This window comes from Hakea prostrata, chromosome 10 (assembly GCF_041222555.1).
Source record: "Hakea prostrata isolate BN-2017 chromosome 10, UWA_Hpros_2, whole genome shotgun sequence".
NCBI lineage: Eukaryota > Viridiplantae > Streptophyta > Magnoliopsida > Proteales > Proteaceae > Hakea > Hakea prostrata.
The window spans coordinates 41086389-41114142 of record NC_142609.1 but is presented as its reverse complement, the minus strand read 5'-3'; the positions used below and the strand labels follow the sequence as shown (position 1 = coordinate 41114142).

Sequence of the window (27754 nt, the reverse complement as noted above, 5' to 3'; positions counted from 1 at the left end):
TCCAATGTAAAGGGAATACGGACGACATGGGCCAAATTGTTAGAAAGGCACCTTTTTGCCTACTTGTGATGTCGCAGTCACTTTCCTTTCATTAATCCCAGTCCAGATCCACTACCTGTCACAGTCGAGTCGAGGTCTGTGCTTCCCCCCTCCCCACCACACCTCTCCACCACATATCAAGAAGGCCCTTGGGAAATCCACTGAAATCCCTCCTCTAACTGTAGATCTCCCTCTTAATACGATATAGGGATCTATGAAAAGTCTGAATCACCTCCCCATTTGGGGAGAGGCATGTGCTCCCCTAATGCCTCTCCACCACACAATAGAGATGAAGTCCACCGCTGAATATTGATGAAATGAATTAGAGGAAATAGGACCCCGAAACAGTCCCACATAAACCACCGCCCTATGTGGTAGAGAAGTATCAGGGAAACACATACCTATACCATAATGGGGAAGTGATCCAGACTCGAGGTTGGTGGGAAGCACAAATCTCCTTGACGAACAGAGGATCTAGACTCAGGTTTTCAAATGGGGGTGTGAAACAACTTGAATACCTTTTTTTGCCCCAAGAGCAGGAAAGTATTCAAAGACACTGGACATGAAAAGCACCTCCAGTGTACTCTTGAAAAAACAAAAAAAGGTATGGACTACAGAGAGAATATGAACAAGTCAGAAAAAGTGCAAATCGACAAAATAAACCATGTTAAAACCTATGTTTCAGTATAAGATCTGCATCCACCAGAAATGGGATCGAACTACAACCAGATCTAATTATTCAAAACACCATGAGCTGCCAAAGAGTGTTCGTTTGGACAATTAACATGTCGAGTAGGTGTGCATGCCTAGAGATAGGTTAGGGTAGATTACGACATACATTAATCCCATAATGTGACAACATTTACGGAATTTCTAGGGCACTGTTCGGTGATCATGGTTGGGGGACAAAACCTCATTTTTAAGGCTTCAATCTGAAAGACAAAACATAAGTTACCTGCCTTGCTCTGTATCCATGAGGGTTAGTTTATAAACAAAATGACCACGAATTTCTGAATCTCTGATCATGGTACTCATAATAAGTCACCCTCACCACCACTCTTTGGCTTGGAAGTACCTCTTCTGTTGCCAGCAAATATGTGATCAAGAATAAATTACATCTGTAAAAGCTCAACCATCACAAAACAAAATAAAAATTCAGAGACCAGAAACTGGAATAAAAAAAAGGGAGAGAAATCTGAAAGCATACCATTTCTCACCTATGTATGTTTCATGTGAACCATCATGCCTCTACCTCTTGACCTGCAGTCGACTGACCTTCTTTTTCATCACCTTCCCCATCGTCATCCTCATTATCTTCCGCCTCATCAGCTAGTTTTGTAAGCTCCTCTTGGATCAGAAGCTTTATGGATGACTTTCTTGATGTGAGATCCATTTTGAACCGCCGAGCTGAAGTAAGACAGTTTTTTTGTTCCTCAATTAATGCCATCAATATTACCATTTAAACAAAGCATCATCAATCAACTGATATAAAAACCAACAGTACATACCAAGCAGCTTAAGAATGTCTGTGAATGTTGCCTGAAAACAGTGAGCAACAAAACAGGGGAAAGAAACATTAGCTGCAGATCACAAGTTTTTTTAAATATAAAATCCTAATAACCATTTAAATCCCTTCTCTCTTCTTCTTCTTCTTCTTATTTATTTACTTTTATTATATTTTTAACAATCTTTACAGAGTGGGGCACAGGGGGTAATAATGAATTGAGGATAAATATCCCTAGATATACAACTTAAGCTAATACTAGATATGGAAGCAAGAAACTGTCTCAGCAACTGCAATTATCACCCACGCCCTCTTCCTTCCTAACGGGCAAGGGTAGAGGGAATCAATTTATTAAAAGAGGAAATAAGAGGTGGTGAGGCAGCGCTAACAAGATGGGTAAAATCATCAAATTGCAGGCAGCAGAAATGCTTTTTAACCCATGGATATCATGAGAAAGAAAGGTCTGTGCCCAAACTTAAGAGCTTTCTACTCCATATGGTCCACAGAGGAGGTTAAAGCAGCCTACCGTGTTGAAGTCGACTTCCTTCAGAATTTCGCAGATTGCACTCCGTAGTTCATCTTCACTCGGTACAGGTTCTCCTTCTCTAGATTTATCCTTCCCTTTCACCGACTTTGAACCTTCACAAAATTACAGCCAGTTTTGGTAAATTGTTCTCGAGAAGAATACAAAGGTTCAAGATATAATCATAATCATCACCATGTTACCATCCAAAAATCACAAGCCAACTAGATTGACTTGATTCCTCAGAATGAAATACTGGAAAACTAAAAGGGAACACTTAGTATAGATTATCTGACAAAATAATGGTTCATCAGAAAGAAAACAAGCACAGTACAAAGATTTTCTTTGGGACAGAAGCAGGAACAAGATAATAGAACTCCTATAAAGGAAAAATGCTAAGTAATAGGGGTTACCTCCCAGTTCTATTGAAAGATTCAATTCACTGTCCAGAAAGATCTCCAACAGGTAATAATAAACCTTCTCTCTCTCTCTCTCTCTCTCTCTCTCTCTCTCTCTCTCTCTCTCTCTCAACAGTAGGGGCAATCATTTTCCCCAATTTATTATTATTATTATTATTTTTTTTTTTGGGTGGGAGGGGCAGGGTGGGGGTGTTAGCAAGTAGTACCAGCTTTCTCTTTGGTGGCAGATTTTGCTGGGGTTGAGGCCCGTTTCTTTGTCTCCTCATTTTTCTTCTTTCTTGAGAACACCTTTGGACTTTTATCAACACTTTCATCAACCTTAGCCTGCTTAGATGATGATTTGCTCGGAGTTTTCTTAGGCGGTGCAGTTGGAGTAGCTTTCGTGGAGGTTGTGCATTTCTTCACATCAATTTTCACAGAATCCTTCTCAGATGATGATTTCATTGAACCACGTTTACGTTTTTTTGTTTCTTCTTCGGACTCCTCCACAGATTCATCTTCTTTATCCTCATCTTCAGAATGGTCAATGACTTCCTGAGGTGCATCTGGAATGCAATCATCGTTATCTTCATCATCCTCTTCAGACTCATCTCCAGAGTCAACAGAACTCTTTTTATCTTTTCCTTTTAGTGCGTCTCCAGACTTCCTTCGCTTCTGTGAACATTTAAATCAGGAAAAATATAAGAAAGCAAAATAAATAGGTTGCAACTTCCAATCAATCAGAATGCATATTACCATATCTCAAATTCAAATCCAAAATGAAGTGCATGCCTCTGGCTCTCTCAGTAAAGGTTTTATCTTCAAATGCCACAACATAAACTTCTATTTTCCATATAATCTGACACTCTTTCTAACAGAAATCTTTCAAAATGCAAATATGTCATTCCCGAGAGTAAACTAAACATCTATTTAGATCTAAAATTACCAATAATGAGACACTAGAGAGAAAAAGAAGTGTGATGAATTCTGCAATAGATTTCCATAGTATGAAATGCATCCTCAGATGGCAATAGCTCTCATCTATAAAAAATTTCCCACCAAACCCAGAAGAACTAGAGATGCACAATCCCTATCATTTATACAATAATTACTTTTGGTGTCAAAATGACCATAAATCCACTGAAGGAGGCTCATGATAAAAAGTGGGTGTTGTGCCACACTCCCACATATCATGTTCACAGTACGTGCATATGTTTATTGTTGACCAAAGTACACAACATTCAAATATCACCTTTCATCTGCCCGTAACTTGCCCAGCAAATCTAACCCTTTGGATCCACCTATAGAGATGATAAAATAAAGAAGGGCTCCTATGGATACTAGATTCCGCTTTAATAAGCTCATCAACCTACGTTTTTTTTTTAATCAATAGATATCACAAAAAAACACTGTAAAACAATTTTTTATCAGCTACAAAATTTGCATTATGCCAACACAGATCCTATAGGGTTCAAAAAGAAAGATGGAAACCTGTGAAGAGTCTTTTACAGAACCACTGGACTTCGATGCAGATCCCTTGACTGACCTTTTGCGTTTTCTAGCTTTACTTGGCTGTACAACAATGAAGAGAAGGAAAAAAAACCAAGATCAGAAATGCTACTTTCCAAAAGATGATGACATCCAAATGAAAAACTCTAGCTGGGTTAAAGAAACCTGCTCCTTCTCGGCAAGTAAAACATCAGTCATCGCACGTGGAGATGCCAAGAAGTCTATTAACTTCACAATAATATCTTCCTGCACATGAATATCATCACTAAGAAAATAAGACCAAGATTCTGGCTTCATTTCAATTTGCATACAGGGTAAAATGTGTGTCTACGTCCATACGTCTGCAGAAATTCTTCCACATGTTAATTACACCCATAGTTGCCGAAGCAACCTCAGCAGTGCCAAGGATTCCAGGATCCCCTTGTAGGACAACTTTGTCTTGCCTGTCCTAGTTGTTGCCTAGGCATATGGGATCCTCCCCCACCCCCCCACCCAAAAAAAAAAAAACCAATAACAACAACTTGGCCACATGCCTGGCCTTGCCATGAGGGTTATTGTTCTTTGGCAACATTCCAATCAGTAAAGTTTCTGAAACTTCCAAATCTATGGACTATCAGCATGAAATGTTGACTTTCGACAATTGAAAAAGTACAATCATTTGGACAGGGTTTATGAATAATAGATAACTTAAGTGTGTCCTTTCAACCTCAACTTTCCAAACAGTCTAGCTGCAAGGGCCCAAAACTTGCATCTTCTATACAGAAAACTGTCCAGAATACAAAGTTACATGGTAATACAATGATGTACCTTCCTTGTTGTTGCCTTTGCCACAGGTATGTCAAGTACATCACAGAATTCCAGCAACTTCTCCTTAAAACACTTATCAAATTTTTCTTTTAATTTCATCCTTTGCTTTTCCTGCGCTTCATCCAAAAGCAAATGATCAGAAAACCAGACACATGCATATGACTTGAGCTTCAAAATTGGTAATCCAAGAGATGAGCCTATAATCGTATCAAAGTACTAGTTGCCCAACAGAGATTCTCTATTTCTAAGCCCTCGACAATATAAAAATACCAATAGAAAGACAAAAACAAAGTTTAAAATTGAACCCTCCAGCAAATTTCTTTACCTCATTCTCATGCCACACAAAGCCAGAAAACTGTGAAATATTCTTCTTGACATCAGATGCCTGCATATGTCAAAAACAGAAGCCTGAATAAGCAGCAAATTGAATTACATGATAAAATCACTCAGAAAACCAAGTCAAAGATATTTCATGAAGATGGAAGAAGAATGGGACTAAACTGATCCGGAAACCAAGAAAGGGGGGGGGGGAACTGAGTTTACTTTGTTGGGTCCAGAAAACAAATGTGTGCATCCCTACTGCCTGCTTCATAGGACTGTCTCACAGTCTCAAATCCACAACCAACAAGTTGCAACTTTGCCCTTACTGCTGCACCAAGGTTGCAATAGGATAACTTAACAGTTCATAAAAGACAACCCCGGGCAGAACTGTTGTTACTTAAAATCCAACCCTGGAATCCTAGGTGTAAGGGTCAATGCCGCCATGATCTATAGTGAACCAGTGCCAAGCCAAGAAAAAGTCAACCTCTATAAGTAGGCTTGTCAAGGCTTGTATAGGGTTTTGTAGGGCTGTGAACTGTGATAGGGATGTGACTTTGGGAATAGGATTTGGAGACTAAATACATTTTTCAGATAACCTTTCCCCTCCTTTGTTAACTGTGATAGGGATATGACTTTGTGAATAGGATGTGGACACTAAATGTATTTGAAACAATTTTCAGATTACCTTTCCCCTCCTTCCAAAAATTTGAACTGTGTAACAATTTTCAGATAACCTTTCCCCTCCTTGTGAACTGTGATAGGGATATGACTTTGTGAATAGGATGTGGACACTAAATGTATTTGAAACAATTTTTAGATTACCTTTCCCCTCCTTCCAAAAACGATCATGTAAAGTGACTTGAATGTTTCATCTGTCTTCTTCTTTGATAACTTGTATGCCACTGAAAGAATGCCAAGGCAAAAAGCAGAAAAGTCACAATGTGAAGAACAGATCTCAACAACTCTGCTAGTCTACTGAGACGTAAATAACTAAGATGAATCAACATACAATATGAGAATAATAATTCCCCACCAATCTAAGGAAATACATGAGCATACCACAAACAAATTTTTCTTAGTGTAAGATTAGCACTGCAGTAATCTAATAAATGAAACTGTGGATATTGAGAGTCAATATTTTGTCTTTTAAGGGGAAAAATGGTTAAGAACTTACATTAGATAGAAATCAAGTGTAAACGTAGAACCACTACTAGGATAAATTAGAAACTTCAAACACACCTGCTAAGTATCAATGGCCCAGTAGGCAGTAGGTATAAAGCTGATAGCAAATGGTAACAAACTATCAATATTACCTACATGCACCATTTGTGTTTTTGATTTAATGAAACTATAAATGTTGGTAGCTATAATAAGATTCCACCTCAACAAGTTGCTAAGTCCATGAACTTGCATCCCAATTCCAAGTGGCATGAATATTCAAAATCTCATCACGTCTCAGGGTCTCAACAAGGCCGAGATAGAAATCTCAGTACACATGGTACAGCCTAATTTGAAGCTGATAAATACAATAACAATGTTATTTTTGACTAAGGCATAACACAAATTGGTCTTGATTCACATATGCCCGATTGTATAGGGGCAAAACTGGATCATGCATTTTCAAAAAGCTAAACATGGATATGCAAAGAACATTCATTAAAATCCAAGAACAAATACTGAGAAGTAGTTAAATCTCAACTATAATTCAAAATTACAAACCACAATTTATATTATACAACCCCTTGAAGTTTTCAAGATTGGACCGAAATTTTCAAGATTTCAAAGAAATTTCACCGGAATTTCCTAGATTGAAATTTCCGCGAGATCTTGGCAAGATTTCGTCGAGATTCAGTCAATTTCAGACCATGTCTCGTCTCGCCAAGGTCGAGATGGCTGAGATTTTGAACGATGGTTGCATGAACAAAATTCATTGCTGCAGCTCAACTGTAACATGAAATTTTATTTTCTCCAAGAACACCATATTCTACATACAATAAGTTTAATAAATACCAATAATTAATTATAAAAACAAAGCACACATCAAGGGGCTTTGAAGGTCCAGTACTGCACTGCATGAGTTGATGAAGATCACCTCTACAGCTAGCAAATGAATTAGTGGTCAGTGTCACATATTGAATTCATCAAGGCAATACCTCTTAGGATCATTCTGTATTGGATGATACAAACACAGAATAAGATCTTGGAGAGATCGCAAAATTTTCCCAGTTTGCTAAGACTCAAGATTAGAATGTTAGTGATACAGAACAATGGTAAATATTCCAGTCAAGATCTCTGCCTCAGTTAGTTGAACCAGACAAACCTTAAGTCATTAAGACATCTGTTCTCGCCTCTCTTTGCCAGCTGTGAGGGAAAACAAATATTTGATGCTTTTTTTTATTGGGCACATCTGTTCTCCAACTAAGGATTAAAGCTTGTAAATTCAACACTGGTGCTTCAACACCAAGAGAGGGAGTTGCATTGCATCTCAACAACACTTACAAGTAAGGAAAAAAAATTTGTTGGGTCATAGAAACATGAACAATGCATGTTTCTTGATAATATAGTTATTATATGTGAGATAATGTCCTCCAATCTAGGAATTAGTGGAGACAAAAATAATTTTCTATTTTTAAATTATTTAATTTCCTTTTCTGTAAAATAAAATTGGTTTTCTAGCCCTAAAGATATGGTATATACCGATTGCTTGGGCTTCAGTTTAATATATGTTGGAAACCATTGGCCAATGTATAACCTCATGGTGTTGCTTTTTTGCTTTTCAGTCAGCAAGTTCCTTGTTTTAACTTCTGAAATTTAAACATATGTTCAAAAAAGTACAGAAAAACCAAAAAATAGAGAAATTATCTGTTTTGTTTTGAAAACTACTATTAATGGAGCAAATAGCAGACACACTGAAAAAGCATCATTTACTTGCTGACACCCCATTTTAAGTTCCAAGAACGTGTGTCCCCTTTTCTGTTAGAAATGTTAGTATCAGAGATAAAGTGACTATTATACCCTACCACAAAAGTTTGACTTAAAGTAAAAAAGAAAATTATACCCTTATTCTCTTCTTCTCCAGTGATCTAAACCTAAGAACCATGGTGTTCAAAACATAAATGTGAATCTCTTCATTCTATGACACAACAAGGTTCAATGACTTCAGTCACAGGTTTGACCTTTTGTCAATTAAATTGTTCAAGGGAAGTTTTAGAAAGTGAAAACAAAAGGAATAAAGTGAGTCTTCACAAAAAAGAGGGGTTTAATTTCAGCCCTTGGCAAATCTGCCTCAGTTTCTTATTCATCAGAATCATTGGAGGATCTGAATATGGAGACACAGTAGTAGAGGAGGAAGATGAGGATGAGGAAGAGCCTAAACCCACTGGAGATCCACTGAGGCTGCAATAGAATTGGGTTGATGATAAAAGATCCTCAATACGACAACAGGAACTCTGTTGCCGCCAGGAGTCTGATAAGGACAATTAGGATACCCATGGGACCATCAGCTCCAAGATCATCCAAGTTATGGTTTCTCCCCACTCCCCAACTATGAATGGAATACCAAGCCCTACCGCAATTAGGACAATTAGGATACCCATGGGACTATCAGCTCCAAGATCATCCGAGTTATGGCTTCTCCCCACTCCCCAACTATGAATGTAATACCTAGCCCTACCACAACCCCCAAACACCACAGTTGGTAGGACACCATATGAAGCTGCTTACTCCCGTTCTTTCTTCAACCATCTTCTCTCCTGCTCGCTTAATTGCTCGGTATAACAGTAATCGAATACCGATGCTCCTTCTTCCCAGTTGGGCCAGTCTTATAACTAGTAGTCTAGTACACCAACTTGGGATCCCATTGCCCAAATGGATCTCCCCCCCCCCCAAGTCGAACGATCTGCAGATAATTCTTTCCCAAGGTTACTGTCAAAACCTCTCAGCCGTTGACTGCGGCCATGCAGCAACACTGCAGCCTGAGGTTGCTCCTCTCCCGTCTCATCTGGCTATTTCCCTTCTTTCTTCACCCTCTGCTACCTCCGTCTCGCTGACCATGGAGGAATAAGGATGAGCAGATGGCAAAGATGATGCTAGATACAGAAGGGTATTCAGGTAATCTCCATGCATCCAAAGGATAGCTCTGAAATTTAAGGGAGGGGGGACGATGGTTTAACAGAAATCAGTGACAGAATGGACTAATGTGTCCAACACAAGTCCAACGCTGGTGTGACTGTGCTTATGAAACATAAAATGGCATGTCAGCAAGTTAAGGGTTCTATTCTAGGCTGTCACTGCAATTTGCTCAAATTCATGATAATATTCTTAATCAATTAAATATAGAAAATGAAGATACTTGGTTCATCCTGTATATAAACCCCAACCCTATACAAGTGCTTGGCAAAGATTAGGGAAAGGAAGAAAGGAAAGATAACAATAAGAGAAAGGGCTGCGCAACAGAATATCTGTTCTACCGCAACCAGCCAAGAGATATTTATATCAAGTCAAATCAAAATTACAAAAAGAATATAAATTTTACCTAATTAGGAATAAGCAAACTTACATGGTCATGAAACTAACAAGTAAACATATAAAGTGATAAGCAAACCACAACAGAGATACTACTCCTATTATGTTACATCATGTATCTTAACGATCCTACTCAAGCTAGAGCATACGCAAACCAAAAGAAAGCTCTAGCTAGGACAAACAAAAAAGACATGAAAAGGCAACACAAGTCTGAGGACATGCAATTGTTAGTGATATGAACCAGATCTAGGCATAGTTGTCAAGGCGTCGCCTAGGCGTCCTGGCGGGGTTTGAGGGGATGAGGCGAGAAGCGCCTTAGGTGGAGTCCATAAGGCGGTCGCCTCGCGCTCTGAGGCGTCGCCTATGCGTTGCCTCTGACCCCTAGGCGATCGCCTTTGTGGATTTTAAAAACCACCTATATTAATTCCAAATCAAAAGCCAAAAGAAATTAGATTCCAATTGGGAATCATCTAATGGTTGAGTGCTTATATAAGTTTTACATGAGATACATGGGATCATTCTAACATGAAATCATTTAAAAAAAAAAAAAAAACAAAACAAAAACAAAAACAAAAAGATGAAAACCCGATAATTTCACTCGACGCTCTTCACTCTTGCAAGCCCTAAGTCCTAATTTCTCATCGTCTCTGCCTCTCGGCCCTCTCCCTCTGCTACTCTTCACCTTCCACTTAATCGACGATGAAATCAACAACTCCGGCGACAGCCAAAAACATCTCCAGCGACAGCCAAAGACGCTGTTACTCTCTTTCAGCTTTTCATTTCTTCTATCGACGCCTGCTACTATCTTCAGAGTTCCACTCGATTGACGGCGACATCTAGCGACTCCGACGACAGCCAAAAACATCTCCAGTGATAGCCAGAGACGCTGTTACTCTCTTTGAGTTTTTCATTTCTTCTATCGATGCCTACTACTATCTTCCAAAGTTCCACTAGATCTCCGGCGAAATCCGGCGACTCCGGTGACACCACTGTAATCTCTTTTTCAATTTGGAAGGTCCAAAATTGATCGACGCCTGCTGCTACTCTCTTACTTCTGCTTCTTTTTTCTTTTTTTTTTCCCTCGTAGGCTCATATGAAAGCCACCGTAGCTGCAGAGCCTGCAGCAACCAAGTTGCAATGGCTTCCGGTAACTCTGGTCACCATCTCAGGTGACGGTATGTCGACGGTATGTTGCCGGAATGCTCTTTTTTTTTCTTTTTTCTTTTTTCTGCGTTGTGACAATGTTATGAGTTGCTACTTTTAATATCTGTTTGGAGATTGTTAACTAATTAGATAGTTACATGTCGGGTGTGCTCTATTTGACTTACTCCTCTGTTATTCTGGAATTTTGGTTTTAATTTCCTCTTGGTTTAAGTTTGCATTGGCTGTTTCCCGTTTTTGTTATTGTTTAGGCTTAAAGTAATTTGGGCAGTCTTTGGTTAAGTGTTTCTTTCTGCTTTTCAGTGTTAGTATGGAGGATGTTGCAGCCATTATGTCTTCTTTGTCATGAGTACTACTAATTTGGAAGAATATGTAATTCAATACAAATTCCTCTTATTCTCTTCATATTTTTACTGCAAGTGAATCTGGATTGCTGTTTTTTTATTGGACTATGCTTATACAAATGCTTGATTGATTGCTGGATCTAGGTGAGGTTTCAGCAGTGATTGTATTCTCATAGAATGATAGAATGGCATTCAACCATAACTGTTTGCTCATCTATTCCATTGACCAAGTTCTATTTGTCTAGTGTGTATTTGTTTTGCTCATGCATCTATGTGTTTACTATTTAGTTACATTTTATCGTATCTTGATTCTTGTTAATGATAGTATGATACTTGGAATTTATTTAGGACCTACTATGTGTGGTTTGTAGTATGTTGGATGACTTGAGGTAGGCTAAATGGCTAATATTAGTTTTTTTATTATATATAAGATAGGTTTATAATGAAGTAGTGTATGAGATGTACACTAAAAAGTAAATATTTCACTTAAAACGCCTCGACCGCCTCAAAAGCGCCTCGGAGGGCGCCTCGTCGACTCAACTAGCTAAAACCGCCTCGCATCGCCTCGTCGCCGTGACAACTATGGATCTAGGACCAACCAAAGAGGGCCCAGCGAGGTTATCAGTAATCAGTACCCTGCAGCTCTACCAGCACCTCAAGGAATTTCAGCCAGCATAGGGGTAATTTGGTCATTTTGGGGACCCTAGTCAAACCCAATTTAACCTAGTCTAATTCAGAGTCTCGTTAGGAGTTTAAATCTACCTTTATTTTTTAATTTGAGTCCTTGGTTGTTAAGTTATGAAAGAGTCATAGTCTAGTTAGGAGTCCTAATTAGAGAAGGATTCCTTTAGTTGGATCAAGTATATATGTGGGATCCTACACCTACTTTTATTTTTGAATTTGAGTCCTTATTTATCAAGTTATTGAGTCGTCCTAGTTGGATCGTAAGAGATTCCCCTAGTCTACTTCCTACAAGGATTCCATATCAACTATAATTTTTCAATTTGGATCCTTAAAGAGTAAGATATGATAGAGTCCTTATATGACTATGACTCTCTAGTCAAAAGGAGTCCTAGCTAGATTTTTTCCTAAAGTTGAGTCCCAATGTGAGTTCCTTCTTAAAGGCTACAAATAAGCCTATCTAGCTAGTAAAAGTCAGTTTATGGTTAATGAAATTGATTGAGAATTGAAGGAGCATCAAGTTGGAGTCGTGGGTTCCCTAGAGGGGCACTTGCAGCTACTGTTTGATGGAGTTTTCTGCAGAATTATAGAAATTCCAGCTTCCATCTTCTTCCACAAGTACGTTAAGCCCAACCCAACCCTAGCCTTCCCTCTTCTTGCTCTCTCATCTGCAAGCTTCTTCCCCATCCCCAAACCCTAAAGGGAGTAAGCAGCCCCTATTCCCCTCCCTCAACCCTCATCCCGAAACCCCTCCATTCCCCAACCTTCCAACCCCTCTCTTCCTACTTTCTATTCTTCTTCTTTATCCTTCTAACCTGCAGCAGCCTAGGAAAACCAAAAAAGTCAGCCCAGATGAACCTCAGATTCGCACTCCCCACACAACCCCCCCCCCCGCCAGGGGAAAAAAAGGGGGAAAAAACCCAGAATAGTCTGAACACACGCAGAAATTTTTCCCAACCCTAATTCACCCATGTCTCCTAAATCCCATCCCAGTATTTACTACTCGATCCCAAACCCCATCCATTTCCTTTATCTAAAACGTAGAGAATTTCAAATTCCTAATTCTCCTGAGATATTCACAAATCCTAAGCCCTTCTAGAATTATCAACTTTCACTCAACCATAAAAGACCCTCAACCCTATCCCTAATCCAAACCCTAGATTCTTAAAAAAAAAAACCTAATTTCCAAAACCCTAGCTTTAAATTCCAGGCTGAAAATAAAATTACAGCAAGGAATAACATTGGAAATTCAAAACCCTACCCGAACCTAACCCTACCCCTTTCCCATCCCTAGAACCCCTTGACCAGATTATTTCCGTCAACCGTAGGGTATTCTAAACCCCGATTGACTGCTGATTCACTTGAAGAGGATCCTGAGGTGGACCTAGACCTAGGGCTTGCATAATCAATTAAACCCTAGATACTGATCACATTACATAGATATAGAAAGCTCAATGTAGTACCCCAATAAAAAATCATAAATCAATCAACAGCAATAGCCACCCAAACAAATTGAATCAGGAGCAGCAATAGCAACACACCAACACAAAAAGTTCTCCGTGGTAGACAACAAAATGCACCCAACAGCTATACCAAAGCAGCTAAAGCTGCATCATGCAACTCCAGTGGCCAAACACAAGTCCATAAAAGTACAGCACCAGTGGCTATGCCAAAACCCATAAAGTGCAGCTTCAATGGATCCCCAAAACCCGTAAGTTAACTACTACACAAAATACCATAGAAGTACGGCTCTAATGTCTACACAAAATAATATCTAAAAGAAGGCATTTCAACCACAATCAGACTCAACCCCGAGATCAGATTCTTAGATTAAATTTGCTTGTAGTAGACATCTTCAATCTCCCATGTGTAACATTACACATTAACAAATAATGACCAATAATCAACATCTCACAAACGACAAGCATCTCAACATATCCTATAACAAAACCAGGAAATGAGTCCCAATAAATTGATCATCATTCAACAGAAACCACATATAATTGCCAATAAAATAAGCACCCTTCACAATAGCAACTAAAATCCAAACTGATGCAACCTGGATTTCAAAACCTAGCTTGGTCCACAAATGAGCCCACCCAGTCAGTAAATGATAGCGGCAAACTCATAAAGTCATAATTAGATCACTGTGCAGTCAAATAACCAGTATGAGCAAGGAACATTAGGGAAGGTAGAAGGACACAAAAAGGTTCCATCATCTAATAAGAGCAAATAAGGAACTGACATTAAGTAAAGTGGACAAAGTAATAAGGATAAAAAAGTGAAGTGAAAAGAAGAAGAAAAAAGATCGTAAGACACTATAATATGTGACAATAAGGCCAAAGGGGGGTAAATCTAGAAATTAATTCTTAAAAAATCAATAAGATAAAAGAGGGAGCATGAAGGGAGACTGGGCTAACACATAGGCCTAAAATATCTCTTATGAGATAACCTCATAAAAACAAACCAAATAAGAAGTAATGTCATTGCAACCTCTTAACAACAAACCAAATAAGAAGTAATGCATTGTATTACTTATGGTATGAGTATTTACAGAAGAAGTTATAGAAATTATTTTTAATTGAGAAAAAGAAAAAAACAAGAGGTTGGAAAAAATGAAAGAGCTATATGACTAACTTAGGACTTTGAAATGATGTTGAATAGCTAATAATGCATGCATTTGTTGAGTGCCAACATTCTAAACCACCAGAGAATAGCAGGTGGAGCTTGAGAAATAGCAGGAAGATCCAATGTCAAATGCACTAAATCTCATCTCCGAAGGCCATTTTAGCTAACAAACTTTTGCTGATTTTTTTCCTTTTTCTTTTGAGTAATGTTTGGCCATTGGGTATAAAATGCCAAAAAAGCCAGACAAATATTGAATTTTTTAGACCAAAATTTTCAAACATTGCATTTTTCATCTTGGCAGAGCATCTTGTCTCAGCTTGGCCAAACTATTCCACAATTTAAAATATGCTCGAATAACAAGAAAACAAAGATGTAACCTGTTAGGGCTGTGGGATTAGGCCATGTGGAGGAGAGAGTGCGTTATTGTGGGTTATAAATAGAGGGAAGGTTTGGGGAGAGGGTATGAGATGTTTTATGTGAGGCAGCCTTAGGCTGAGGGCACCATAGGGTGTCCAGGGTGACTGGCACCATCAAAACCAGTGTTATCTTTCTTATTTCCTAACAAGTGTTCATAGTAATTAAATCTTCTTATTTCAAGTATTCAATTCATGGGTTCCTATCATAAACATGCATCAAGATCTCGGTTACGAGGCTGTTTTGAGCAGTCAGAAACCAAGATATGGCCGAGATTGGTCAAAAACAAGGATTTTAGGGGTAAAACTTGTTGAAACTGCTGAAATTGGGTTGATTGAAATTGGTCATAACTTGGCATTTATTGGCCAAAACTACTGAAATTTCCAAAATATTGGTCAAAACTACCAAAATCCCTAAGGCTGCATTTGTTTGTTGGAATAAAGGTGGGGTGGGAAAAATTTTGAAAAAGCAAATTTTTCCATTAAATCCCAAAAGTGTGGTTAGTTTGGTTGATGGGGGTGGGAAAGTTGGAGACAAGCTTCCTTAATTTAAGGGTGCAAATGGAAAAAATAACAAAAAATTAAAACATATTGCATTTCTTGGACCAAAATGCAAGATTTTTAAAGAAAACCGACGAAATTTTGTCGAAGCATTCTATTTTCTACTAATGACATTTCATTCCACGATGGTTCAAACACTGAAATTGGCCAAGGTTTAAAATAAGGCAAAGGCATGGGAATTTACCAATCAAACATAGCACAAGATCTTTATCTCATTGGGACTCTTGGATTATATCTCACCTCAAACTTGGAACAAACCAAAACAATAAAAGGCACTGTCTCATCGAGACATCAACCTCAAGTTAAAATCTTGCCTCTCTCGCCATGCTGTGAGAGGAGGAAGAAAAAAAGAACTCCACATGGTGGTTTTGATGCATTTCATTGGCAAATCAAATCAACTGAAGATAAAGCTTGGAAATTCAAGAGTTGTTTTGGCCCAAACATCATTCTAGTACTCACTACTCTCAACTATCCAATGGTCAGACTTGTAACAAACTTTTTACTTAATTTGTTTAATATACCACGCTTTCCAAGTTCCAACAATTATTAACAGAATGTTAAACCACTATCATGTACGGTTATGAATATGATGCCTTATAATTGAATGGTCAATGTTCAATTTTGTTTTAAATTCCTAATGCTTAATTAGTTGCTTCACATATTAACTTTGATCTCACTGTTTAATATTGTGCACAACAGCTTAGGGTAGAACTCACCTTGGTGTAACCCTGGTTTACACGGCCAGAAGCAAAATGTTTACTAAGAATGCAGAAGGCACTTTAGGGTTGAAAATATTGCTGTTTAGGCTAATTCCATAAAGGAGAGCAGCAGTTTAGGGCTTATAACTCTGCTGCTCAATTCCGGAATTCAAGAACAGAAGCTGTAGTGTACTCAAAAAACTCAAGGATCCCTGCAGCTAGGTCTGACTAGGTTCCCAACCCTTGGACCTCAGTATAGAAAGATCTAGGGTCGCTTGGGATAGGGATTTAGGGTTCGGTTAGGCTAGAAAGAAGTCTGAATTTTAAGGGAAATATTTTGATTTACTAAAACTGTAATTTCAGAGAAGCCCCAAGTTAGGGTTTGTAAGTTTAGGTCTCCTAATGTGTATAGGAATCTTGGTTAGGGTTAGGGTTTGGATCGAAGGTGGGGTAAGGTGTGGGGATGCTAGTCCTAAAATGGTTAGGTTTCAGATTAAGGGTTGAGGAGAAACAGGGTTTCTAATGGAATTAGGGTTTTAGAGTTCCAATAAAGAAGATGAAGTGCATGAAAATTCTGCAACTTCAAAGAGCTGTTATAGTTAATGTTTAGAAGTAGGGAGAGGGGAAGAAGAAGGGTGCAATTCTAGGGAGGGATTGAACAGGGAAAGGGATGGGGTTTATTAGGGTTTTATGTAGGGGAGGGGGGCTGCTGCTGCAGGGAAAGAAAGGGGAAGGGTGAGGCTTTGCAAGGGGGTTAGGAGAGGAGAATTAGGTAAGCAATAGGGTAGGGGTTTACCTACTTTGAGGAGAAGGGGCTGGAGGTGTTGTTGCTGGTCTTGATGAAACTTCGAGGCTGCCACAGGAATGAAGGAGATGTCGAAGAAGAACACTTAGAGAATTTTATCAAAACTCTCTCAATCCATCAACCCAGCTCATGGGCTAGCTTCCGAGTTCCCACGACTCCAAGTCTCTGTTTTCTTATGAAGTCTCAACTGATTTGCTTACAATGAAGTGTGGCATTATATAGCCTTGCACTTGAGGAAAACAGACCAAGACTCGACCTTGAAACTTAATTGGACTCAAACTAGGGAATCCAATTTGGATTGGGATTCCCTATACAACTCAACAACGTAAATAAAACAACTAGAAAGGAGTCTTCCAGAGATCTTAAATCAAAAGTAATTTGCAAAAATAAGCAGCCAACTTCTGGAAGGAATCCTACTTGTAAATTGGATTCTAAGTGGAACTCCAACTTAGACAATCTTCAACAACTTGTTAACCAAGGACTCAAAACAAAGTAGATCTAGACTCCTTGTGGGAAATGGAGTACAATTAGGCAGATCCCTTCTCTAACTGGGTATCCTAACCAGACTAGGACTCTCACCACTTGTCCAAACAAAAAACAAAGAGTAGATCCTCACACCTAAAATATTTCTGGATTCTCCCTGAGCCTTTGGAGCCTAAAGGAGGTGGGGAAGTGACCAAAATAACTGTCGGGTAATTTGGACTACTCTTGGTGTCGCATTATTGTGGACTGAATTTGGGCCTAATATATGAAGGGGCCTATGGTTGCCAATCCTGGTTGCATCATACCACACTGTAGACAACCAAGAACATACCATTTTGGGACTCAAATTATTGTTTCCATTGAGTTTGGAAGGCCCAAATTAAGGTTGTTTTCAGCTTTTAGGACATTTTTTTGTCAGACGGCCACCAGGACCCACCATGAAGTCAACATGTGAACTTGTCCAGCTCTCACCATAACTGAGTTTCATGGTTCAGCAAAACTAGGGGCAAAAAGGAGACCTAAAACCAGGAGCTGCACCTTCCACCCGCAACCCCCCCCCCTTTTTCTTTTCAATCTTAATGATCCCATTGAGATTCTTTCAAGGATCCCTTGCATACAATGAGCACACAAAAATGAAGAACTATCAGATAAAATACAGTGGCCAGAAAAGAAAATTGGTAATGTGATTCTTCTATAAATAGCATCCCAGCAAATGCTGCTCAGAGGGCCATATCACCATGTTATGATTGGCACCACTGCGAGGACTGGCCCGGGAGTAAAGGAGATCATTCCATGGGGGTTCGGTAGGGCGACAAGCATTGTCTATATGGTAACAGACAATGGGAATAAATATAAGAAGGCAGGAAAGCAACCCAACGAAAAGACAAGGCAAAACGATACATCTTCTCTAAAGTTCATGTGCAACTCGCTGAATTGACCTCATGCTTAAAAAGATGTGTGAGAAAGGGTCCGGTGAGCAAGGCAAGGGACCACATCTGTGTATAAATAAGGATCTTCTTTACAATTACTGAGGGAGAAATGTGACTACAAAAAAAACTTCAGGATAAGCTGGGTAGCCTATGATCTATGTTTGCTAGCAGGACGCAGTTTACTTGGAGATAGTCGAGTTTACCATAAGGTAGAGCAGCAGTAACAAAATTCCCCAGAGACAAATCCTGGTCATTCAAATATCGGATCTAGTGGTGTGGGTAATAGCCTTGGTCTGTAGAGAGAAGGGGAAGCCTAACAATTCAAAGTTGCAAGGGACGAGAAGAATACAAAAGAAAGAAATAAATAGAGGGGAGGGGGTCAGGGGGTGAAGAAGGGTGCACAAGCGTGCACAGAAAGTCAGACACAAAGCCAGAACTAAATCTCAAACCATAGCTCAATTCGTTCTAGTCAATCTGTTTTTCATGATAGAGGATTAATACAAATAAGGAAACTAAAAGAATTAGAAACCAAATATCTTCTAAAATTGAATAAAGTAAGCAAAGACCACAGATATCTCGCTTTTTCCATTTAAGACGTGGCATGCGAATCAAGACAATGTGATTAGCACATAGATTCTTGAGTTACTCTATAACTAAAACTTTGAAGATTGGACTATCATTTGAACTTTGTATTTGAAACAAGAACATGTTTAATGCAATAAACTAGTTTGAACTTTAACCTTTGAGCATCAGAATATGAGCAACATGCGAATTTCACCTATTTTTTGCCGAACACTTCAGGTGGAGTTTTGACATGCTTTGATGATTCAAACCAAGCTCTTGTAGAGATAGCGCTCTCTCTTTTCATTTGAGATGCACTGCCAGATCGTCGCAGGCGCTTGTCAATTGCTGGCTAGTTGGGGGCGACAGGCGACTAAAGGCTCCAAAAGCTCGTCATCCTCAGTATTCACAAACCCTTGCTCGCAGTCGTGTTCAAATTTTTCTCTCTCTACCCAATGTTCGAAAAATGCTCTGATAATTTGGTCTCGTTCTCTCAGACCACCGAAAATCCCAAGCAAGCTTCCTATCCACCCTCTAGGCGCGCAGTTGAATATTGATGCATCTCCTTCAGGTCAGCACCGACAGCAGGGTATATTTTTGGGTTCCTGGCTCAAGAAATTCTTTCTATAGATCAAGATTGGTGTTGCTTTGTTTGTGCATCTTGGTGTGCCATATGGTTAGGGTATTTAATCATGCTTTTAAGTTAATTGAGTTCTTGGTTTTGCAGATTTTTGTTAAACTCTAACAGGAAAGACCATCACCTTGGAGGTCGAAAGCTCCGATACCATCAATAATGTGAAGACGAGAGAAAGGAAGGAGGTGGCTTACCAGTGGCGAAGGTTCTGGAGACTACTGTAAAATTTCGGCGATGTTCACCTGTTTTTCGCCACTTCGCCGGAAAATCAGCAATTTTTTGGTGACTTCTGTAGGTATCATTTTTCACCTCAATTTTTATTTCACTCCTCGCCGAACCAGGTGAAATTTGCCATATTTATGGCGAATTTCGCCGAAATGTTTTTCCATGTATGAGTATATGATGTGTACAATATGCGTTTAAGGCTTTGCTTCAGCAGGCAATTTCAAACCTAGGGTCCGAAGTGGAACTCACATTTTCCCTATATCATTTCATAAATCTGAGGTCACTAGTTTAGTGCTGAAATAGGCTGGGCAGAGAGTTTCAGCTCCAAATAACCCCTAATACCCCTTGAGTTGGAGTCTCAAGTTGAGAAGAAAACTTTCACCAACTCCCAAGATCTTGAGCCAACTTGCTTTTCAAGTTGGTGAGATGAGCCTTGAGATAAGAGATCTTGAACCTTGCCAAAGACATTATCTTCCTAAAAAACATAATCCCTAAAAATCTACTAGAACCATGACCAGACTAGCATGATTCGTCTCTATCTAGAAACCTAGATGGGTTGGTACTAGACGATGTGTCTACATCAATTTTGGGGAAGCTAAAAACTCAAAGTTGTAGGAAAGGAGAAGAATGCATAAGAAGAAAAAAAGAAAGGGGGGGGGGGGGGGAGCAGAATGCTCAACGGCATTGATGCATGGCAAACCACAATTCATTTGATTCAACATGATTCTAAGATTGGGATATTGCATCATACATCAGAAGAAAGGAAAAAAAATTAGAAGTCTCCAACTAGGACATTAAAAGAACTAGAAACCAGATAACCTACACGTCTAACTTCCAGAATAGATTAAAACATAGATATTATTCCCCCAGGTAATATAAGTTCCTAAATTCTACTAGACCATGAGTCAAACTGGAGCCGATTCATCTCCACCCGGAAACCCAACTGGTTTGGGTCGGTCCAAGCCATTGTTCTGCACCAAAGGTCCGGAAGATGGTAAGCACAGAAAAGAAGCCAAAGTTCCCGCATGAGTGCTGTCATGCAACCAATCAAAGAAAGAGTTAAGTGTAACAATACCTAGAGGTGCGGATAAATTAATATTGTTGAGGACCAGTAAGAGAAGCACTTATCCCATCCACTACATAGAGCCGGTGAGTTTAATACTTTTATATGTTTAGTCCAAGATATATAATACATCTGATTTATCAAGATATATAATACATCTGATTTACTATTATGCATTCATAAACACTGGCAACTTATTCATGGAAGTTACAGCATACTCTCTCAACCCAAGGTAGTAGTACAATCATAACGTGGGGCTGGTTGATGCACTGATCAAGGCAGCGGAAATAACGGTGGCAAAGTTCATCCTAAAGCATGTGAGAAGTAAAATGCAAAAATGAGGTGAGAGTTGGCACTTGGTAGTTAGTAATGTACTACATTGTGTACTGATCCAAGGCATGTTTGAAATCAACATAGACAAACAGTCTAAGGGAAGCAGTCGGTAGTTTCGGTCATGTAGCCAACTAGCCACAGTGGCTGGTCAGCGAACTGCAATCCCTGGCAAATCCACCACATTATTTGTCCTTTCTCTACATTCCAATCATGTACACATAAATAAACCTAATAGTGTAAACTTCTAATGTAATGGTGGGTTGCATATGGGAAAGATGCATCTCACTTAAGAAGCATAGAAATCAAGGTGCTCTCACAAACTTGTTCAACCTCTGGATACAGCGCAACTAGACTGCTTTGTCACTCATCCACAGAAAGAGGCAGAACCAACTGAGTCATAAATGATTGGAGAATTGGTTGTTTGTAAATTACAACCTAAGATTGAAGATGCTGCACAGACAAATGGAGGGTTAAAACATGCCAATCACGCTTTCCAAGGTCAGTTCCAATGATTAAGAGGAAACCCTATGCCGGTGGGTGACAGATCAAGGTAAGCCAATTAATAAACCATGGATTATCCAGGGCTTAGGCCTGGCTCATAAATAGTTGCTCAGATGGGTAACAACATTGATGAGGCCATGTTGCCAAGAGAGAATTGTGTGCTTCACACGCACAACACCCCCCCAAAAAAAAAAAAAAAAAAAGAGTGAGAATTGCACGCATTCACAAACACTCTGATCTTTCAAGTCTTAGATTGGTGAAGGTGATGAGAAGAACATTGAGTTCTCAGGTGGGGGTACTGCCAGCGGTGATGATCATCATGGTGATGGTAGTGATGACACTGATGGAGATTATTATGAAGGTATATGCAAGACAAATCACTACCAGAAACCTAAGCCAACACATTTCACAGAAGAGACTCAGTACACTCAGCCACACACAATGAGGAATGGTGGAATTGCCCATAAGAGAGGCCAAAGTCACAGATTCACACCATCAGTTGCCACGCACGTGCACAGTGTGTCCCAAGATAGTATAGATGAGACATAAGGACCTTTGAATAAAGTGTTCAAGACACTTATAGTACACCAACATTCATTATTGGAGCAGTGGCATACATCATCAACCATATATGGCACGGAAGCACCAGTTCCAAGTATAGTTACTGTTAGGATTTCAGTACCTGTGCTCAGCCTAGGGACTGAAAGGAAATTTGCAAAGAAGAAGGCAGAAGGGAGAAAGCGGGAGACAGCTCGCACGTATGAGACTCTCCCCTATTATGCTTTACTTATAGATGACAAACTACTCTTATTTCAGGAAAACTTCCCTAACCAAATTACAGCAAAAAGAAAAAATAAACATGCATAGATTACATAGGATAACCCAAATCTAATACGATGGAAACTATCTTGGGGAGATAACTTGTCAATGAAACAAGAAGGAAAATAGAAATTAATCTATACTATGCAACTTCTGAACTGCACATGGCCAAGATTATCCACAACATCTACCAGACGGCAAACTCTAAACAAATAAATATGTATATTTTGAGGTTCTAGTGCTATCGGAGCCTAAGGAAGGTAGAGATAATGAGATTTATATGCTGTACATGAAGGGCTAAACGAATCCAATTGGAAAAAGACCGATCATGGATTACATATGTGGCCAATATAGAGCCTATACAGATGCTTAAGTCCAAACCTTCTTTAGGCCCACACATCCAGGCAGGGTTTCCAACATTGGATCAGAAGCCAGGTAATCAGGATTCAGGAGTCACGACAACAGTCAATATCCAACAGTGGTCCTGATTGCATCTTTCAAGCAGCATTTGAATAAATATAATTAAATATGAAAGTCATCCTCTGAGACAATCCAAGTGGTCCATTAAACAAGATTGTCCACCAACCACATTATCAGACGGTAGTTCTAAAATGATGGTCTGGAAACTGTAATTTCCATCTCCACAGATGGATGGTTCATAAAAACCATACGCTTAAGCCAAAGGCCATAAACATTGCAAGTCCAACCTTGCCACAACAATAAAATTAACTATATATATGGCAATATATCACCTAAAGCATGCAAGAGCACAGACACACACAAAAACAAACTGATAAACTCAATCAATTCGTTACTTGAAAACCTGGCTAGAGGATATAAGCTCTCTCAAAAACACACAAACAAATGAAATGTATACTCTCAATGTCTCACCATTACAGATGTTAGCATACAAGAAACCTATGGGAAGAAGAAACCTATGGGAAGCCAGAGACTGAACTCCATAAGAAGTCCTACATGCTAAAATATTATTGAATATCAACTAATATGGATACATCTAAAACAACATCAACTTTGCAAAAACCATCTGAAGATAAGTTTCCTCTTCTCAATACTTCAAAAAAAAAAGATTCATTTCTGTTTAAAACCAGAAATTAATAACCAGCAAACAGCACAGAAGTTGAAGAAGAAGAAGAGAGAAGGAGAGGTGAAGTAGAAGAGAGGTAGCAACATCCGTGGAGAATGTATCCTGCGATAGGGCTTGTGCATCCCTAATTGCAGGTCTATCTTTTATCTATAATAGAAGGAAATACAACCTTTCTAAAATATGACTCTACTGCCCTTGACTACTTACGGCATTTTTGAAATAGGAAAACACCTAATTTGAAAGAACGAAAACTCACGATAGTAAGGACAACTTTTCCCTTTGTGTCGCCTCTTAGAATTCAAAAGCTCCCATAGCTACAATGAAATTTTGCAGGATAAAAAAAACATGGAAAAAATTGAATTCAAAGAAACAGTGGATTTGCACGCAACAAAAAAATTGCTTTATCATGAAATGATGATTCAAGCATCTTAAAAGTAAGGCTTGAATATATAGCCATCATTTTCCATTTGCAAACAGTGGTCCTGAAAGATGATAAATATAGAGTCAATCTCTTGTTATCACCCAGCAGGTGTCTCATTCAATTCAGTCCCAAGAAAACCAGAGGGCTTCAGGGACTCGGCAAGTAAAAGTCAAATCCAAAATGCCATAAAATGTTTGCTGAAGCTGAAAAATCCTGAGGCAGTATTAAGAAACTCATCTATTAGCAATCAGCACTACAGTCCATCAGAGCAGTTTTTACGGCATCCATGTCAATGATTTAAATGCCGCTTTGGATACCACCCCACGCCCCCCCCCTTCCCAAAAAAAAAAATAGAACAATAAAAGGATAACCTCCATCCCTGATGTTCATTGCCCCAATGGCATGTTAATCAATCAGCCTTCTAAAGTAAATTTATCTTCAAAACTAAATACCAGAGCACTGAACAAAGGGATCGAAGAGGGCATATTCAAATATCAATAACAGGCAGCAAAGAAGCCTAAGATACCAATCATTAGGAAAACAAAAAGTGCATTGGCATGCCAACTACATCAGAAAACAGTCGGGATATCAAAAGCATAAAATTTGGAATGTAGTCATGCACACATACAGGGCCAAAAACAAGTTTCAAGCTTTAGCCATCAAGTCCAACCAAACAAATCACAACACGTGGAGGAAGACAGAAAGAACCATTATGATCACTTCCATAACAGGGAACAATTAGTTCCATGCACTTGTACTGTAATAGAAAAAGTTAGCATTTCAACCAAAAATTCTTGAAATTCATGTAGCTATTTCCATTTCCATATTTTTAATACTTCTTATGCTGGTTAAAGAAATAGAAAATAAATAATACCGTCACAATGTAAAACATATCAAGGTAGGTAAAGAGTAAAGACAAATAATGCCATCATAATGTAAAGCAGATCAACATAGGTACTGTGGGTGATCCTAGGGGTAATATTAGCCATTTAAACTATTTAGTGATTGACTCAATGATGGACATTGACAATCGGAACTTCGATAGAAATTTAGCCTCTCTAGAAAGGCTTCAGCTCATGCCTATGAGTGACTGCGTTATGAGTAGGAGATAAATAGGAATCAGGGTCGGATCAGATAAACATATTTGATTTGATTTAATGGTTAAAAGCCCTCGCATGGGAATTTCATAATTCTAATAACATTTTAGAGTTTCCAAAAACAGGTTTTATTTTCATGCAGCAGAAACATGAAAAGAGTGTTTTTGCAGTTTTCTAAAGCAGAAACACTAGAACTGTTGTCAAATGGAGCCTAAATTGTAAAATGGAGGGGGAAAAAAGAAAAAAGCGAGAGGAACTAAGATAAATGGTTACTTCAGGAATCAATGAATCATTATCAAGACAACTGCAACAGAAAAAGAAAATGAGAGGGAAAAAAAAAGGTATGATAAAATTTACCATACCATTTGGAATTTCCTTGAGTGGAGTACCACATCCCTGTAATTTATAAGGTCAAACAAGACAAGGCACTGGTTATCAGGCATGCAGAAGTTAAAAAATAGCAGAAAACAAAAATAAATAAAACCACACCTTTTCAATGTGAAACCCCTTTGCTGGTTCTTTCTCAATAGAAGCTACCAACCTCTCAACAGACTTCCTCTCACGCACAGGTCGATCAATGGATAAGGCTAGGGGAGTATTAGTTTCTTTTGCATTTTTTCCAACTACCTTTTTTGGCTTAGCCACGTCCTTGCTCTCAATCTTCTGCCTCTTGGTACGCTTCTTTGATCCCTTCCCTCTTTTACTCTCCTTTGCTTTTACTGTTTCCTCCTCCTCCTCTGCTTCCTCTTCCTCTTCCTCTTCCGCATTCTCAATGTTTTCTTTGCTCTCATTCTCTTCCTCGTCCTCTTCACCAGTCTCAATGTTTTCCTTGCTCTCCTCCTCTCCCTTCTCTTCAGCATTCTCAACAATTTCCTTGCTTCCCTCCTCTTCGGCAGCCTCAATATTTTCCTTGACTTCCTCCTCTTCAGTCTTCTCAATAATTTCCTTGCTCTCCTCCTCTTTAGCAGTCTCAATATTTTCCTTGTCCTCTTCTTCAGCAGTCTCAATATTTTCCTTGTTCTCCTCTTCTTCAGCAGTCTCAATATTTTCCTTGCTCGCCTCGTCTTCAGCAGTCTCAATATTTTCCTTGCTCGCCTTGTCTTCGGCAGTCTCAATATTTTCCTTGCTCTTTTCCTCTTCAGCAGTCTCAACATTTTCCTTGCTCTTCTCCTCTTCAGCAGTCTCAACATTTTCCTTGCTGTCTTCTCCCTTCTGTTGAGCATTCCCGGCAATTTCCTTCCCCTCTTCCACTTCCTTTGTTTCAGCTTTTTCCTCCATCTTCACATTTTCGGGTTCTTTTTCTTCACTTCCTATTTCATGCTTGGTCTCTTCTTCCTTCAACTGATCGTCTTCATCCATTTCCACAGCCTCATTCTTCACATTTTCTTTATTATCTTCTTCCATCTCCTTAACTCCATTGATGTCCTCTTTCTTCAGAGTTACATCTTCCTCCCCCTTTAGAGTTTCCGCTTCATGAGTATCCTCAGGAGGGTCAACACCCTTAGGTGGACAAGTCCCGTTAGCAGCACCCTCACCAACTTTGGTCTCCGTCTCTGCCTCTGCCTCTGCCATGCCTAACCCGCAATGTAAAGCTAAAACTCCAGAACTAGTAGTAGTGTTTGTTTAATTTGAAAGCCTAGATGATCCACAACTGAAATTATAAATGGTCTCCTTGTTAAAATCGAGAAGAGAAGAGACTAAAGCAGTTAAAGTATGTTCTACGAGTAAGTGCCACCTCAAAATCGGTTTTTGACGCCGAAAGAAAGAAAAATTCATCTCAATAAAAGAAAACTTGCTTTCTGCTATTCCTTTAGGGTGGAGAGATTTGTGATGAGAAACTAGCATGAAGAAGTAACGAATTACATAACAAAACATAACTAAAACTCGAAAATCAGTGATGAATCACGTAACCCTAAGGTTAAAAAATTCTGCTGCGAGAGCATCAATTGATAACATGAACTTAAAAAAGTCAGTGATTAAGAAACATGGATTGAGAAAAAGAGACTTACGAAGGATTAAAGAGCGCGGAATGATTCAAGAGAAGCTGATTCTGGAGGAAATTCTACTGAATTGTTCTTCTTCAGCGATTTGCTCGACTACTACTACTGGTCTCCTGTCTGTCTCGAAAAGAAGGGTTTTTGTGTTTTTTAATTTCTTTTCCCTCCTCCGACCTGAGGAAGAGGTTTTGTTCGGGCTAATTTTACGGATTTGAAATCCGGATTTAAAAAGCAATTAAATAGCCACGTAGGATAGTTGAGACGAAAAAAAAGGGCAACGCTCAGGAAACTAGAATCGAGTTGAGTGTCCATTTGGCATTCTGTAGCGTTGTTAGAACTTAGAAGAGTTTATATTAAATGCTATTCTCATGTCGATTCCAGAATCCCAATCTTTTTTCTTTTTTTTGTGGTAATCCCCAGTCAAATTTTTTTTACAGTAGCAGAAAAACTTTTTCTACTAGTTGAAATTTTTTTTCTTGAGGTTACCACCAAAAATATGATTTATGGGTACTCATCCTTGCGTTTGGCTTCAGTGTTGTGTAATTGATACACAGCACTAAGCTGCGAATGGTGAAGATCAATATTGGTGAATCCCGACCATCCGTTTTGGCTTTCTTTTTTTTTTATGCTTTTTGAACTACAGCACTGAAATCCAAAAAAAAAAGTTGAT

General features: G+C 39.0%; 1 protein-coding gene across 1 annotated transcript; it reads right to left on the bottom strand.

Moving 5' to 3' along the window:
- Positions 1 to 172: 172 nt before the first annotated feature.
- On the bottom strand, positions 173 to 27323 carry LOC149003022 (DEK domain-containing chromatin associated protein). The gene is made up of 13 exons (XM_089136462.1): positions 27097 to 27323; positions 25577 to 26738; positions 25450 to 25483; positions 5924 to 6003; positions 5106 to 5165; positions 4781 to 4891; positions 4139 to 4219; positions 3956 to 4036; positions 2692 to 3139; positions 2070 to 2182; positions 1548 to 1578; positions 1257 to 1446; positions 173 to 1157 (listed from the first exon to the last, which is right to left on the bottom strand). Exons 2-12 carry the CDS (start codon positions 26657 to 26659, stop codon positions 1280 to 1282), a joined length of 2289 nt encoding a protein of 762 aa, XP_088992588.1. The 5' UTR covers positions 26660 to 26738; positions 27097 to 27323; the 3' UTR covers positions 173 to 1157; positions 1257 to 1279.
- Between the last annotated feature and the right edge of the window lie 431 nt (positions 27324 to 27754).

Excerpts from the sequence above, each read along its gene's own strand:
- LOC149003022 (XM_089136462.1), bottom strand. The coding sequence starts at position 26,659 with ATGGCAGAGGCAGAGGCAGAGACGGAGACCAAAGTTGGTGAGGGTGCT. Across the intron at positions 25,484-25,576 it reads AGGGGTTTCACATTGAAAAG|GGATGTGGTACTCCACTCAA; the intron begins GTGTGGTTTTAT and ends TATAAATTACAG. Across the intron at positions 2,183-2,691 it reads TGCCACCAAAGAGAAAGCTG|GTTCAAAGTCGGTGAAAGGG; the intron begins GTACTACTTGCT and ends AATTTTGTGAAG.